The sequence below is a fragment of the Dicentrarchus labrax genome, unplaced genomic scaffold (assembly GCF_905237075.1).
Source record: "Dicentrarchus labrax unplaced genomic scaffold, dlabrax2021, whole genome shotgun sequence".
In the NCBI taxonomy this organism is placed as follows: domain Eukaryota; kingdom Metazoa; phylum Chordata; class Actinopteri; family Moronidae; genus Dicentrarchus; species Dicentrarchus labrax.
Window position 1 is genome coordinate 17,301,228 of NW_026136705.1, and position 17,914 is coordinate 17,319,141.

The 17,914-nt window shown below is 39.8% G+C and overlaps 1 protein-coding gene across 2 annotated transcripts; it reads right to left on the bottom strand.

Moving 5' to 3' along the window:
- Nucleotides 1-1,376: 1,376 nt before the first annotated feature.
- Nucleotides 1,377-15,981, bottom strand: hephl1b (hephaestin-like 1b). 2 transcript variants are annotated; one of them, XM_051401392.1, is made up of 21 exons: nucleotides 15,647-15,981; nucleotides 13,155-13,399; nucleotides 11,975-12,187; nucleotides 11,514-11,732; nucleotides 11,002-11,256; nucleotides 10,254-10,422; nucleotides 9,371-9,510; nucleotides 9,108-9,239; nucleotides 7,409-7,614; nucleotides 6,874-7,018; nucleotides 6,468-6,680; nucleotides 5,618-5,834; nucleotides 5,363-5,502; nucleotides 5,158-5,286; nucleotides 4,917-5,023; nucleotides 4,579-4,822; nucleotides 3,960-4,099; nucleotides 3,486-3,651; nucleotides 3,364-3,384; nucleotides 2,173-2,187; nucleotides 1,377-1,808 (listed from the first exon to the last, which is right to left on the bottom strand). In XM_051401392.1, the coding sequence occupies exons 1-21, from the start codon at nucleotides 15,817-15,819 to the stop codon at nucleotides 1,711-1,713; spliced, it is 3,387 nt and encodes a 1,128-aa protein (XP_051257352.1). In that variant the 5' UTR covers nucleotides 15,820-15,981; the 3' UTR covers nucleotides 1,377-1,710. The 2 variants fall into 2 exon arrangements, with proteins under 2 accessions (XP_051257352.1, XP_051257353.1); XM_051401393.1 differs by lacking the exon at nucleotides 2,173-2,187.
- Between the last annotated feature and the right edge of the window lie 1,933 nt (nucleotides 15,982-17,914).

Below are 17,914 nucleotides of genomic sequence, written 5' to 3' on the forward strand. Positions count from 1 at the left end.
ACATGGCGCCCTCTATTGACCATTGGCGGTCTGGTGTCTGCACAGTGTATGGGCCTGCAGAGTAGACTTAGCACTTACATTTTCTCATAGCCTAATAATAAGGGCTTGCAGCTCGGGAATCCGTTTTTAGGCCTATAGAGAATATTTATTTTATAATATGCGCTTTAATAGCGCGGCTGCAAATATAAAAAGAGTCTGTATTAATGAAACTGAGACAGTAGTTTGATTTTATCAAAGTCATTGTGCAACGCGAGGTCCGAAACCGCTCAGACTGGGTGAGTGGAAGGGAATAATCAAAGTCTTGTTGAAAACATAATGGCCTCCTGCAGATAAGGATGTGTTGTTGTCTGGATCAATAACAAATATTGATGGAGAGCAGGAGGCAGACTGGAGCGGTGACTCCCCCTGTGTCAATGGTTGCGAAAACTGTTTACTGTTATTTACCATGTTACGTTAAGTGTTTACCGGTGATGAGGTGGAAGTGCACACACACACACACACACACACACAGACTCGCACTGAGGGAAACAGTTGGCTGATTGAAGCCCCCGCAGTCTGGCGTTGGTTTGCGTCCGTAAATACTCGAATTAGGTCATTTCTGCTTACTGACACTGCTTATTTATTTGCATGATCAATACATCCGAAATAATGCAACAGAAGCTCTTATCCATGTTCAACTTTTAATTGTTTTTTTTAACTGTGAGACGTGGAATATGTTTCGAAGTGAGGGTCATATCACCAGCAAACTGACAATCAAAACCTGTTTTCCAGGTAGGAGACCACCAGTTGCCCACTCGCAGTGCTGAAACTGTAATCAATATGCAAACCAATCACTGAGTGGCCAACAGTGAACCTATCCAAATAAACACTGATATGGTAATTTGTTTTGTTACCGTGATCAATACCTCAGATCAGTTTAAAATTCAAATGTGCCTTTAATCTGTCTGCCTATAGAAAGCATTCATGGTGATGGGGCATTTGCTCTATCGATCCTAGATTAACCAATCAGACTGTTTGAGTATCAGCCATTAACTGCTCAATGGATCTCATACTGTTGTGGATGCCACAAGTTATTTACAAACTCGTACCGAAACACACACACACACACACACAAACACACACACACACACACACACACACACACACACACACACACACACACACACACACACACACACACACATCAAGTACAATTAATCACCAGTGCAGTGTTTTATTTCCTACCCCTTATCATAAGCATTTATTGATCTGATCAGCAACCTTACTTGATCTATAGAATACCACAGAAGGATCCAGTTGTATGAGAGAAACGCCCCCTTGTGGCACAATGACACAATGTTGAACATAACCACTGATGCAGGAATGTAACACCACAGTTGAATAAATCTCTTTATTGTACATTCATAACTGGAGTCAAACATTTGGTAAAGCAGTACTTTGCAAAAACAGCAGACACAGTGCAAAATGCCAGAAAAACGGCAAAAAGTAATCCACCGATATAAGATGCTACTTTCAGTCATAAGAAATAAGAAATAAAGCAGTCCTGAACTTTACACATCATTGTACAGTCGTTCCTATATTTTACCTGCTTGATATTTACATATTTCCAGAAAATATACATATGGAATAGTGATTTTGTCCTAATGTTTATGTGCATTAATGGCCACTGCTGTGGTAACACACATATAGCCCAGTGTCGGAATCCCTTCATTAAAGCAGTCCACCTAAAGCCATGAGACCAAGTGCTAGAGAGAGCAGCAGTGTCTTTATGGAGCCTTCAGTTCCTGGTGCTGCAGCTGAAAAGACGACTAGGTAAGAGAGTGGAAAAGAAAGTCAGAGACAAGAGGACAGGATGAGTGAAAGATGACACATTAACAACCATTACTTCTTACATTTAGAGTTATACTTATAAATCTGTTAGCCCTTAAATACACAACCTGAGTCAAAGCCTATTCTGTGTGTCTTTGCCATCTTTGAATTCACTTATTTAGTGGTGTACAGTGTTGGGGAGGACTGAACTACATGTAATTAAACTAGTAGTTAAACTAGTAAAATTATTTAAAATATCTACACAGTACTGAAATACCGTAATACTTTTTGACCCAGGTCATGTACTGTGAAGTGTTCCAATAATTTGTGCATTATTTGGTAAAAAAACGAAACAGATCTTACCATTTGAGGAGTTTTCTGAAAAAAAAAACAAAAAACAAAAAACGATAAAAGTGAGATGTTAGACAAATTCTCTTCTGTGGATGTTTATACCCATGAATGTACTGAATATATAAACCTTTAAAGCTTTAGTTTATTAAACTAGATTTAACTTAGTTTTGCTGAAGTACAGTGTGAAATAATTGGTAGCTTGCAAAGCTTTTTCAAAGTAGTTTCCCTGACACTCATGGAGCATTTAAGATAACCAAAAAGTCTCAGATCCTCACCTTTACTGGCCTTGAAGGACATAATTTAAAAAGTTCCCACAAAGAAATGGTTGTTTGTCTAATTAGGGAAGAGTTTATCTGTTGCACTACATATTTCAAGTGACACAGCTCTGAAGGAATGCCTGACCCAAATGATACATGTCTTAACCTATACCCAATACTAACTCAGCAAAGACAGATAACATTTAACAAAACATTCCACATCCATTACATAACAGCACAGACAGTCAAATACCTGCTGTCCAAATTCGACCTGTGTTGAACTAGACAAGAGAAATGTATGGTATGCTATGACAGTGACCAGACCAAATTAAACTATTAATAGTCTTAAAGGACTAGTCATGTGTTTATGCATGTTTTAGCATTTTTACTACAGATCACTCGTGTTTTACGTCACAGCTAAGACTTTCACAAACTATGCTGCGGTGTATGATAAATTTACATTAACTGTATTTTGTCTACAGTTCCAGAAATCCATTGGTTTCTTTTCATTTCCATATAATATGAAAACATATTAGCACACTTTTGAAAGTTGTACATCACATATACAAGTCTATAATAATTTTTGATTGCCTGAGCTGAGCTTAAACTGAATTAAGACACAACAACTATGTAACACTGACCAACACCAATGCAGACGTGATGACCTACATAATATGAGCAAGTTTCAGAGTCTATTGATGATGTTAAATTTCAGTCTGCTAATGCAGATGTTAAATATAAATGATTTTAAGAAATTGAATGAAACTTGCATATAGTGTAAAACAGGATGATAAAGTCTATTATAAGTAGTCTAGTTTAATCACTATACTATAATATCAATAATTAAAGCCACTGTGTGTACAGCTCTATGTAATTATGCATTGTTTCAAAATTATTTAAAATATCTACACAGTACTGAAATACTGTAATATACAACAGTTCTTACCATTTGAGGAGTTTTCTGAAACTGAAAAACGATAAAAGTGAGATGTTAGACAAATTCTCTTCTGTGGATGTTCATACCCATGAACGTACTGAATATGTAAACGCAAATGCACGCATACACACCTTTTGACACCTCTTTGATGGTGAAAGTGGTCTCCATGCCAGCATGGATATGGTCAGTCACATGACAGTGGAGCAGCCAAGTCCCTGGGTTCCCTGCCACCATTTCCACTGTCTGGAAAGTCCCGGGGAAGAGGTCAAAGACGTCTGCACGGTGCACGCGGTCGGTCTGACACACACAAACACACACACACACACACACACAACACATACAGTACAAAAAAGGGGAACCAAGAAAAGGAAATAAGCATTGCGGGAAGAAACTTCCTATGTGAGAATGGAGAGGTTTATAACGCCCAAACTTAGAATTTATCAGCTCTACATTGTGTGAATATGGAAGGATGTGGAATTTTCTGTATTGACCTGTATTCTTTGTATATAAAAAATTTGCCTGGTATTGTTTTAATGATAAAATAAATGATTTAATGAATAAAAATAACACATAAAATCCACTTGAGTTGCGGTGGTGAAGGTTACCTTGTAGGTAAAAGTCTCAGCGTGGAAGTGAACAGTGTGCATGTCCACTTCATTGCCCATTCCCAGTAGATACCAGTCAACTTTCTGGCCCTGCGTCATCACCAGTCCATGGAGGTTACCGTACAGCTTACCATTGATCCCTTCAATAGACACATTCATACATAAGTGTAACAGGAAAATCGCATTTTAGACTTCCTCTTAAGGCAACATAAAAGATGCAAATCGAGTAATGAAGTTTTGTAGGATTTTGTGTTCTGAGCCTTGTTTTCCATATTTAGATGATAGGTTTAATATTACGCAGATGCACATTGTTTTATGTGCGCTCACCAAATTGTTTTACATATTTTCTGTATTTTATTATGTTTTATATATCTTTATGTCTGAGTCTGTGTGCGCTCTACCTGGCTGCAAGATAAACTCCCCCTTGTGGACAATAAAATTAAAGTATAAGTATCAATAAAGTTTAATTGGAAATTCTACACCATATTTTTAGTTATAGTTTGTTCACATTTTGTAAATCCACCCCGAAACTTTTCCTGCTGGGATGAGATCAGTTTTCTCACAAGGATCCAAAAATCTGGACAGTTTTTCTCTGCGTGCCTCTCTTCTGATCTCTTACCGTGCATCTTGTTACTCTCCTCAAAGTCTTCGTCTGGCTTGAAGTTTTCAGGGTCTACACCAAGGTATTTTCTGATGTTGTCGTTCAAGTACCAAGAGTGGTTTTCATCATGCACCATAAAGAGCAGAGCAAACTCATTCTCCACATCCCTCCTCTGTCTGTGAGGCCCCTCACCAGGCTGCAGAGGCCCCAGAGTACCGGGCCTGCATATCACCAGAGGCCCCAGGAGACCACTGTACAGATCCTGAACATAAACAAATGAACCTGCTCTGTCACAATGTCAACACTATGAATCATGCGCTTCCATGTGACTGTTACTGTATACAGGGCATATGTACCTTAATGAAATGAACACTGGAGTAGTAGGCGTAAGTGATGCAGTTAGGATCTGAGACCCCTGGACCAGAGCTTTCAGGAACATCCCACGTCAACTCGATTATGCGGCCTGAAGGCAAGAGAATTTAAAGCAAACAAATATCAATCCCACCGCTTCAGTGGTTTGTAGCTTGATCCTTTTGTTAGAATACACCAGCAACGGCATGCATTTTATTTATTCAAATAAATACATTTGAGTCTTACCAGGTTGGACAGGAATGTGTGCACCGCTTGCCTTAACTCCATGTGCAGTAATCGAGTATGGCTGGGCAGTAGCTTTGTTCTTGAATGTGATCACGATCTGCTCTCCTACCTCTGCTTTGATTAGTGGACCTACAGGGGAAAAGAAACTCAGCGTCTCCTTCAGTCTTTTCTTGGTAAAAACGGCAGAAAGAACAGCTGAGCTTACCAATAATTCCCAAGTGCTGTTCATTTGGCTGCCTTTTCTTCTGAACTTTGAAGGTGTCATCTGTGTATTCTCTATACACCACCTTCTTATAGCGTGAGCCAATTCTGTTTTCCCCTTTCTCCACAAACATATTGCCTGGTCTGGGAGACATGTACCAATTTACTTCCATTAACAAACAGTAATAAGTTACGCCACTAATCACAAGCTCCAGGTGACGCTGAAATACATCATACTGCAATTACTTTACGCACACACCTTTCCTCTGATATAGGGTGGTGTTTCTCCAACTCCCAGTCTCTCTCCGGTGAGTAGTCCCACTCTATTTCTTCAGCACTAATAAAATACTGCACAATCTTGGTTGGCTCAGTGTGTGTGTGCTTCATTTTGTGATGTTGGCAGAGGTTCACTCTGTACTGCTGCCTCATGCCCGCTGAGTAGTGGTCTGTTACTCTGCAGCTCACCTCATACAGTCCTGTGAAGAGAATAAAAAGAGGTCAAGAATTTGGACACATGCAAGGACGTGTTTTTGGCTTCACCCCAGGTTCAGACATTTGCAGCTGAAACACACAGTAATTGAAAAAAACAAACCCTCGATTTGTGCTGTAGCTCTCTGTACACAGTTTAGTGGTTTGCCTGGGAGGTTTGTACTTCCTGCGTCTGGCTCTCATTACCTTTGACTTTGAATGCACGTTCTGAAAAAGCATCTACCACCAAATGAATGTACTGATGTGCTGACTCTGCATGTTTGGTGAAGCCTCTCTTGTGTTTTGTGCTATCTGAGCAATTTTTAAGCCCCCCGCCACTCAAAAATGTGTTCTGCTTATTGTCACTTCTCTCGGATGTTTGAGCTTCAGTATGCAGAATGATGTATGTGCACGGTAACATGTTTGTTGGGGGGATCTTTAAAAATTACTTTAACATTCAGTCTGGCTGACCCGTTTTCCTTTGTTGATCTTTGGACTTCTTTTTAATTGAACAAATGTTAGGAAGAACAAAGAACAAATCTGCAGTATGAATGAACTCTTCACAATGTGTGTGGGAGGAAGGGATGGAAGGAAGGACGTTTTTGAGTGTTAGTACAGTGTGTGTGTGCATTGTGACTAACCAGGAGTGCCGGGCTGCATGGCAACAGAAGCCGTGGTGTGAGGGAACAGGTTGATAGTGTCTCGTGTCGTGCTCTGCTTTTTGAAGGTGTTCCCCTCAAAATAAACACCATGGATGTCCACTTCTGTACCTAGCCCAAAGGTGTACCACATAACTTTGTCCCCGGCACACATCTCCAGTCCGTGAAGGTTCCCATACATTAATCCATTCACAGCTAAAATACAAGAGGAGATTTGAACAGGAAAACACAAGACAAGTAAGAAAACAAAAGAAAACCAAAGATACCAAAGAAATGCTAAAAATTGTGCTCAAAATACGGTGTGTGAGCTACAATCCAAAAAAATCTTTTTTAATTAATTACAGATAAAACGTAAAACTGCACACTCCTTGCCAAACACACTGATTACCATGCATCATGTTGGTCTCCTTGAAGTCATCGTCATCTCGATCTATGTCTTTGAGGCCAAATGTCTCGATATTTTCATCCAAATACCAGCTCATGTTTTCATCCATGACAGAAAACAGAAGGAAAAACTCCTTATCAATACCTTTCTGTTAAACAAAGCACACACAGTAATGACTACAGTGTAGTTTAGTACATTGCAGTTAACAGCATAAAAACAAAGAAATGTATTACATTGTCTTAGACTCTTACATGCACATTTGAACATACAAATGTATTGACATTTGACTGCTTTTTTAAGCCCAGTGCATTTTGTTTTCATCTTAGCTATCTTATCTGCAATGGCCCAATTTCCCACCAAGGCTCATTCAAGTTTCAATGACAATTAATTGATTAAACGACTGTAACAAAATGTATTAAAGACAATCATTTAATAAAGCTGTTTAACAAACATTTAGTGGTTAAAGCTTTTTAAATGTGAGAATTTCCTGCATTCTTTTGTGTGACAGTGTGCGTGTGAATAGATAATAAAGCAGCACCTGGGTTTTGTTCACCCCCAGTGCTCCTTTCTTGCACACAAGCAGAGGTCCCACTAATCCAGAGTTGGTGTCCATGGCAGGATCAGTGGCAGAGTAGTACAGGTAGGGGATACATGGAGTATCAGATGAAGATGGACCTTCCAGCACCCGCCAGACATAGGTGAAGTTCGTCCCCGGACCAACGTGGGAGCCTGGCTTGTCAACACCTACATTATTGCACACAAATAAGTAAACAAATCAGATCTGCTAAGGGGCTAAGGGTCAAAGGGCTCAAGGTATTCTCTTATCACTTTGTTTTGTTTCAGCATTGTTGTCTTTTTCAGTTTTTCTACAGCGTTGCTTCTTTGAACGTGATAAACGTTGTCAGGTGACAAATCAAGAAATAATTAAACTTGTATGTGGAACTTTTGAGTAGCAGTGCTGCTTTGAAAATAGATGAAATTGTGTTGCTTGACTTGTGCTACTGATATGAAGCATGTAGTTTAATTACCTAATAACAACAGCAGCTGTATCATTCTGCCAGTGTTTTAAGTTTTAAACATGTTTAACACAATTGGTGTTCATACACAGGCTTTTGTAGTCAAAGTCTATGCTTGTCTAGGATCCTGAAAACTGTTATTTTTTAATTTAAGGTTTTCTAAATTCAGACACAGACATTATATTCTAATGAAGTTCATGAAATATGTGATTCATTGCTGTATGCTAAACCTTTCAGCATGAATTTGTAGTGGGAAAAGGCATTCAGGGATAAGGTTCTACGAACATGAAGCAAACTATATTATGTTGTGTTATTTCATGTTTAATTTTACAGGCTTACAGTATAATATTTTATGTTCATGTATGTTAATCTTCATGTATTCACACTATGGTTGTCTCACCCTAGTTAGGAGAGTGTTATTCAGTGTGCCGTGAGCTAAGCACATTCCAAAGACCAAGGCTGTCTCCTAGAGAGTAGGGCATCAGATGTGTTATGACTACTGCTTATCAGACATCAGACATCACCAATAGACACCCTTGGCACATATAATAGAGTGATTTTCTTTGTTCTAGTTAGTTGATTCTCGAGAAAACTCGGTTTGCTTGTATCCTGTGTTGATGCAAATAAATCTTGCATGTGGAGTGAAACGGTCAATTCTCTTTGCTTTCTGTGAGTTTGTGTCACCATTCTGGGTACCTTTAGTGGGAGTTTGTGGTCTCTCACTATAGTCAGATAGCTAACAGTTTACGTCAGATAGACATCATTTGAGATGCATTGAGACGGAGAAATTAAACCACAACAAATTCTTACAGAAAAGAAAATCTTCATTAGCTGCCCTCAATTAGTGTTGAAGGAATATACATAGAATCTAACTTGTTAACCATCAGCTACAGCTTCTGTTTTCAAAGCTTATTTTTGGGGGGGTTTATTGCCTTTAATTGGCAGTGACAGCTGAAGAGTGACACTAAAGTGGAGAGAAAGAGAGGTGGGACGACATGGAGCAAAGGGTCTCAGGTTGGAATAAACCTGAGCAGCTGCGGTAAGGACTCAGTCTTGGTACACAGGGCGCACGCTCTAACAGGTGAGCGATAAGGGTGCTCCTATACAATAGAGTTTGATGAATTCTCCCCTCTTATTATCACCAAACGTATGGGTACATCTAACAATTCAAAGATAGCATAGCCACTGAAGTTCTGGCTGTGCAACCTGCTACTTCCTCACCGTCCTCATATCTGCTTCCCTGATAGTGTTTGTCATAGTGCAGGCCATGAGGGTGGATGCTGTAGTTTCTGTTAGCTTTATTCATGAATGTCACTCTGAGAGTATCTCCTTCCTCTGCCCTCAGGACTGGACCTGGACAAATGCAGAAGAACATTGTAACCAGACAAGAGGTGTTGAAAGAACCTAGGTGAAAGACAAGGCACCAGTGTGCCAGTAAATACAATACAAAAGAAAAGAAAAATTTCTGGCAAACCAGACCTTACCTAAGAGTCCTAAGTGTTGAGACTCAGGTGTTGTTGGTTTCGTGGTGGTGAACGTATTGTCTGTGTACTCTTTGTATATCACTTTCTTGTACTGACCTCCAATCCTTCCACCATCTTGGCCAAAAAATATCTCTGATGCCCTATGAGAGGAATGGATGAGGGGTGTGGGAAGAATGATATGAAGTACAAGATACTGTAAGTAAGGGGAGCAGAGCAACTCCAGTGACTTGGATTGGAATAAATATGTGGTGCAGATGAAGCTGCGGCGTGTAATTCCTCACTACAGAAAAAATTAACAGAACAGATATCTTGGCAGTCAGAGGGGTTTCACTGTGTCAGGTCCGGGAAGAATAACAAAGAAACAAAGACACAATAACAATTGAGTCAGACAATACTATCTACACTGTTTACTCTAGATACCACAAAACTGCCTCGCCACAGGAATGACCTGCTCATATATAACCAGCATTGTCCAGAGGCCAAACACACTGACAGACAACTTTGTTCAAAGGTTTGGCAAGCCTTAAAGGGATAGCTCAACCCTTGTGATTATAGTGAGTTAGTTAGCTCCCATACTTCCTTCTCCAAAACTACTAAAGTAATACTTTAAAGTGTAAAATGTGTCTCTGATACATCAGACTTTTGGACTGTTGAGGCTTTGCTATTAAACACAGGGGTTATTTTTGAGACATTTGACGTATAGGCTATGTAATGATTTTATTACAGTTGTTCATTCACTGTCTGTTTGGTAAAAACTTGAGTAGAGTTTTTTGAATTGCTTAATAATGACTAAACTTTTATGTTGCAGTGACTCTTGCTGTTACCGTTGATTAGATTGGATGCTGCAATATAGCACTTATAATTTAATAAGGTGTGTGCCCACCTGTCGGCCTCAGTAAGGGATACGTTGTTAATCAGATCCTTTCCTGAGGGAGCATAGTTCCACAGAACTTCCTCTGCTGCTAGGTAGTAATTCCTCACAATACCGGCCATCTCTGTGGAGCTGTCTTTGCTGCCGCATATATTCACTTCATAAAAGGCCTGCATCCCAGCTGGAATAGATCAATATACACAAACAAAAACACTGCACAGACCATAATTCACATGTACAAAGTCAAATTTTGTGATGAAAATGGGTCTTCAGAGCCTTAGAAAATCACAACAGCTAAAAATCAACCTGACAAGTCCAAAGGGTCGGATTTAAGAGTCTATAAGATAATAAATATTCCAGGGTTGAGTTAACACTTGGAACATGACATGACAATTCACTTCCAGAGCCTGAGAGGACATGTGAAACTACATAAGATGTGGTTTGCAGTCTATAGTAAATATATTTGCATGAATGGGCCATGGAAAGCTTGGTATGATACGAAAAAAATGTATTTTGCAAGTGTAAGCCATATTCATAAAATGCTGAGCAAATATGGCTCATGCTCACTGGACTTTGGACAGCTTTATAATACCAGTTCTTGCGTGTTAAGAGAAAGAAACGCAAGCTCGGAGAACATCTTGCTTTGACAGAATAACAGAAGTGTACCTCACAAATATGCATTCCTGCTCTCAGCCCTCTCTGCACAACCCAGAACATAGTTATCAAAGGTGACACAGAGGTCAAAGGTCAGGTGCCCTACCCTGCAGATGGTCATTAACCTGGCAGGACAGCAACCACTTTCCTGTTGATTTCGGGACCATCTCAGCAGTAGCAAATGTGGCTGGAAACAGGCTGAGGACGTCGGTGCGGTGGCCACGGTCCAACAGTGTATTCCCGTGAAAAAAGGCAGAATGAATGTCCACCTCATTACCCATGCCAAACAAATGCCAGGCTACCAAACGGTTCTGGCATAGCTCTATTCCGGGCAGGTTACCAAACATGTACCCATTAATAGCTGTCAAACAGAGAAAAACACAGAAGTTAGAGGGGAGGACAAAGAGAGCAAATGAAAGCCTCTTTTATACACATTGTTTAAGGAATTAGTCATTTGAAATGACTCGTAACTCAGTAAATTAAAGAATGTAGGGGAAACTAGATGCAGGACAGGTAAAACTTTATTTGATAATAAACAATATTCTTCTGGTCATCCAATTCAAGGTGTGTGTAGTCACTGTAGTATTAAACAATCTGAGAAATACACTCATCTCTCACCGTGCATCAGGTTTGACTCCTCAAAGTCTGGGTCTGTTTGGATGACCCCAGCTGGATCAAAGCAGCTCTGAATGTTGTCCTCCAAGTACCAGCTCAGGTTTTCATCCACTACATTAAACATCAGGAAGACATCCTGGTCCACATCATTTCGGACAGATTCTACCACAGACTCTGGCTTTGTTTGACCCTGGATTGGTTCATTAGTCTCCTTCAAGATTCCTGTGCTCATGGGATATGACATACAGAAACATGCAGGACGGGAAGAGGTTGTTGTAGTCATTAAGGATTGTTGGTGTAATTTACTTTAATAACATGGGTGTGAAGAAGCCTTTGGTGCTTGTAGCTAGCATAAAGGGACATATAAACGTGTCTGATTTGACTTGATTTGGCACGCATACGAACATTTGTTCTGACGTAATAATAAACAAGGTTACATAGCATGCGGTCATATTTCTTCAGACCTTTCTTGCAAGTGAGCAGAGCCCCGATGAGTCCTGTGGCGATATCCTTGGGGGCATCCAAGTGAGAGTGGTAGACCCAGGTCAGGCAGTTGGCATCATCATCTGTGGGGGCAAATTCCGGTCTGACCTCCCAGCGGTAGGTGTAGCTGCCTCCCGGGGGAACACAGTCATCCATCTTCAACATGTTTGATGTCCCATCTGGATAGAGTGCCCCTGGTAGACAATTACAAGATGTTTATGTTCAGATCATTTTGTTTGAATTTGAGTTTAGAGAGCAGTTTAGCCTAATGTGTTTATGCCAGTAGAAAACAAAGCTATGGTCTTAAAAAGGACAATTTTGTCTGAACTGAGTGCTGAAGAAACTATTATGCATTAAATAACTGCAAAAATGTTAGGTTCACCAGATCAAGGTAATATCTGTTTCCTCGATGGGTCTTATCTCTATTAATTTAAACCCATTTGACCCGTTTGAATGAGTTCAATATATCAGTCTTGATGTGTTGACACCACTCCCCTTCCCCTTCCTTTCCCTTTCCTCTTCTGTCCTTCCTCCTCTATACCCATGCCTCTCTCCCCTCCTGCCCAAGCTTCTGTTTGTAAAAAGTGAGTTGGTCACTTTCTGACTCATAGACATATTCTTGTAAATCTGTTTATAAAGCAAGACATCAATCTGTTTAATAAGGGAAAGTTAGTTTCGTTTTCAGTTCCCATAAGGCACAGGGACTTCCAGAGGCTTGGGGCCTTGTTGCATAACACATAGTTGCAAAATTGAGAATGGAGAGACATTTCTGACGACAAACATTGAAATTGTGCTGTGTCACCTTTTGCACTCTCTGGCCTAATTGGACTCTTTTAGCCAGTATCATATTTGCTACAGTCCTTTTTCTTTTCAGTCTGCCAGTATCTTGTTATCAGAGACAGTGTGGCTGATGACATTATACAAAGCCCACAGCTTTTGGGTAAAAATATAGTATATCATGTTGTTTTTGTAATGCATTAACTGCCAAACTACTTTTCATTAGGGAAGGGAATATGTCATTCAGTACACAGTACACGTAGCACATTTCTCTGATTTCTCATCATTTTCTATAAACAGGTGTCCCTTCTGTCTGAGCGACATCTAATTGATTTGCAAGTACTGTGTTTTTTTATATGCACGTGTATGTATGTAGCACTATACCCTCTGCATTCTTCTCATAGAAAACTCCATGGGGATGCATAGAGTAGTTCCTGCTGGCAAAGTTCTTCAAGTGGACCACAATAACGTCATCAACCTCCGCTCGCAGTATGGGCCCCAGAAAGCCCAGCCAGGCAGGACGGGGGGCAAGATGGCTGTAGGAGGCGTCTGTATACTGTCGGAACATGGCCTTCTTATAAACACTGCCAATACGATGAGTACCTTTTTCCAGGAATACAGATGCAAACCTGAGATAGAAGTGGAAAGAAAACACAAAGTATAATAGATACAGAGAGACAAGTGGTTACACAGAGGGAGGAGAGTGAGTGGGAGGGAGAACAGAACAGTACAGCTATTAATCTTATTCTGTTGGGCATTTTTTAAGGTCAAGGTCAGGTTAGTGTCATATTTTATAATACAGGATTGCACAATGACATGCAGTTCTATCTCCCAGACATGCTACATACATTGTTTTGCAAGAAAGAAGGACAAATAGGTTAAAGGAACATTAAAGCACAAAAAATAAAATATAAGTGGGACAAAAATAACAGCAATTTTATAAATGCAAGTAAGAGAAACATTATATGCAAACATGCTGACACCACAATGACAACAGTGCAACTGTCTAATTATTGTCAAGATGTCTGTATCTTGTATGACCTATTATGTAATAAATACAAAAATAGAGGAAATGCCAGATAAAGGAGGAAATGTGACAAGAAGCGTGATGCCACTTAAGCGCACTGTGAGATTTCACAAAAGGCTCCAATTTATCTTTGAGATTATTGAACTTTAACTGTAGATGTAATGCCACAAGAACAAATTGTATCTGGTTGCAGCTCTCCAACTATAAGACTTGTCATTATTGTGATTACATGTTTCTGTGGGCTAATAGCCTGTTACTGGAGCTGTGGTAAACACAGTTTTTGCTACTGTTTATCCAGCTCAAAACCAAAGTAGCAGGGAGGATAAAAAGCATTACCTGGACTAGGTTATACTGATGACCTTGCTGACAAAGGGGGTCTCACTGAGCACCCAGTCAGAGCAATCTTGCCCTAATGTGCTCTACCTCTCACTAATACATTTCCATTAAACAGGACTTATGAATGAATGAACTATAGAGCTGTGCTTATTTCAGTATTGATGAGATCATCAGTGTTCTAGTCAATTTACCTTTGTTATTGGAATACCTTGCAACTGTAGCATAGTTATAGCAGTTTCATGATCTGCCGATGGATTCAATAATCAATAAAATATGAAGAACAAATAGATAATAATGATATCTGGAAAAGAAAAAAAATATTGTTCAATATATGCTGCGCCTGTGTATATTTGGTTTTGGCCACTGAGTGTTGAGTAAGCTGGCTGGCTAGAGTAAGTCAGAAAGTCCCGTGTTGCACAAGAATGCAAAGGTTGTTATGCTTCAAAGTTATTTAGCTGTCCCGCAAGAAAAGATGAACTGCGGTGTAATCGTAACCCACCACTTGTGGAAAATCCTAATTATATCCATGCCTTCATATGAGGGTCTGATTTTACTAAGTCCTAAGTCCATCAGTTTATTCTCACAGTCCATATTACATTAGGACTTTGAACACATGGCATACATTTTCCACCTGAATCTGTTTGTTTTGTTTTTAATTACAGTTTAATCACATACGTGGATGATGTTTTCTTTATATTTGTATCATGTTGACAGACACACAGATATAATAATGTAGTATATAGTAATGGTGTTTTAATTGAGTTACAGTATAGAAGTGATATCAATGACTTCCGCGATGATGGAGAACATAGGATTATGTCTGTTCAGTGAAATGCAATCAATGATGGGATGTGGAGTGGGTATATTAACGGCTGTCTTCTCCTGTGTTGAATGAAACAGTCTTTTTCTCCTCAACTGCAGATCAGCTTGTTGTCTGGTGTGTGTGTCCAACTTTTCAGCTTGTGGTCCAGAAGATCTTCCCTATCAGTGATCAGTTACAAACCACCCAGAGGAACACTATTCTCAGTCAGGTTAACAACATTATTTATGGTCTTGACTGTCCATTTTTAAACTTAAAGGGTCACAATTGGGAAATATGCAGAATTCATTCTTAAAGTGTAGCAACATTATATCTTTGTAATAAATCACACTGTCGTACAACCCATTTTGTTCATTTGAATGAGAGAGTGGTTTCTGTTTCATTTAGGTACATTACATAGCAATGGAAACCTCGTGAAAGAAGACAGCCATTTCCTAGTCTCAACACTTAAGTAATGTCATTTTTCCTGTGGATCTACTTTGAGTGCCAGCAAAGCAACTAATAATGCCCTCGGAGGTCTAGACACGATCACACCCTGACAAGAGGACATAGGTAACACCTAAAACCTTTCTTCAAACATCAGTATTTCTGATGATCTGTAGGGGGTTCCCCCACAGTACTTGTGATGAACACGTATGATTCCATACATTTTTTATCTCTACATTAATCTCCAAATAACTTCTCACAACTCACTCATCTTCTGCGGTGTCCTCCCCGTTAAGCAAGTTTTTTCCACTTGGTGCGTAATTCCACGAGTCCTCAATGATCCCCACATAGTAAACTCTCTCCCTGCCGCCCTTCCCCTCGGCACTGGAGGAGAGAAAAAACAACAAACAGCTCACAAACAGCCCCAAAGTCAGTCCCATGTTCGGGCGATCGCTGCAGTGAGGCGCAGGGCTGCAGATGTTTAGTAGCGGGGTCTGGCTTCAAGAGGAGCAAGTGTAAACCTGTCCTCCGCTGACTCCCCGATACGGCCTGAGCGTAGGCTGATGTGCGGCGGGGCTGCAAGCACTTACGAAACTGCGAAAGGGAAACAGTCGGTCTATTCAACCAGAGAGAGAGAGAGAGAGAGAGAGAGAGAGCTAGAGGGAGAGAGATAGAGAGCCACTGTGTGCCCGCCTCCCTTGGTATCAGACGTAAATGGATAATAACCGCTGTGTACCACTCTTGCGTTAATTATTATAAGATGTTATTACAATTGCCTACTGGGAAATTAAGGTAATTGTTCTACTTATCCCAAAATGCAGACTCGAGCGCCATGGGTCGTCTCAATTGGCTGTCAATTTTCCAAAGGTGATGAATAAGCAAGGTAATAAATCAGATGGGCTTTGTGTGTGTAGGCTACAATATTTTACTGAGATAGGTTAGTTTGGTCTAATAGTGGACTTTTTTTCTGGCCTATAATTCACAATTCACATTTTTTCACAAACTCAAATGAATTAGTTCTACCACTGTCTGATAAGTCACACAAAATAATTTGTATGCAGTGGCTTTAATAATAACTTTAATATGGTGTTTATGCTTTCGGTTGCTATAATGCTGTTATAAATGTTGATTATCCGTTTAAAGTAAATAAATGTAGCCTACTGGGACAGGTTAATGAATGGGTTTATGGCAGGAAGTCTCCTGCTAAACAATAAAGCTGCCAGAGGAATGTTACACAACAAAGTTGTTATTATTAATTATCTGATCTATGTAAACAAGGCTGTTGTAAGCATGAATAAAGTAATTATTTACTGTTTACAAACCATTTCTAAGTGTGAATTTCGTCTGAAATGGAAACAAAGCTAATCTAAAAAAGCTAATCATACTTTAGCCAAATCAAAAACTGGTGTAAGGTTCATTCACATAGGCTGAACGTTGCTATGTTGTGTCAGCACATTAAATGATGTTGTGATGTTGTTTGGGGAGTTGTAGCAACCACTGCACTTTTCAACAAGTGGAAAATTTTGAAGCCAACTCATTCATAACAATGAACATTTCCCTCAACCTACACTTTCCATCTTCCAACCTCTCAACCTGTGTCATCCTGTACATCAAATGGGTTAGGCTGACACCTGCTGACCAACTCTGAGCAATACAACTGTAGAGACCAAGGTGGGTGAACTTTAGCTCTGCCTTTACACCACCTTGATAATACATCATTCTAGTCACTCTGATCTTGCCTTCCTCATTTGTTTAGCTGATTGTGATCCTTGAGCTTCCTATTTCTGATAATCCTCACAAATCTCTCAGTACAATCTGCACTCCAAGCACAGCATTGATATGGTGAGAAAATGTGCATTGGGTAGTGGCTTTACAGAAAAACAAGGTCCTTAAATAAACTAAATAAGTTTTATTATTCCGTTATGTGCTTGAAGGTCAAAGTCGGCTCAGATTCGGACTGTGTTTTCTTTTGTCTCGTTTTGCACCGTCTTCCAAACCTATAGAAAAAACACATTGTTCTACTATAGGATGACCTGTCGTGTATTAATTTCTCAGTCAGATCCCAGCCCAGTTCCTTACTCTGGGATAAGAAACCTCGGGAAATTCAGCGTGAAATATATATATAGATATATTATTTATACCTTAAACATTGTAGTATTTGCAGCTGAGTCAGATTCTCATACTCTTCTCAAATTTGTCTGTGGCTCTGTAATGTGTGTGCTGTTACTTTATGTGATAGTCTAACAAAAGGGACAAAACATGCCAAGTGTTGTGTGTAATTATCTCCACTACCACCAAATTAATTTAAAAAAGAGGTAAAACCATGCGACTGTGTACCATGACATGCACTTGACCACCAACAGGACCCAGCACACTTGAGTCAGATTAAGCCTAATCTGATTCCAGATTTAGGCATTTAGTTGAAGATTTAGGCAGATTTAAGTATTTAGTTCCATCCACAGTGAGCAGGTGGGAAATGATGTGTGTAGAAAAAAACAAACCTCTTACATCTTGTCACACAGTGGCCCATCTCTT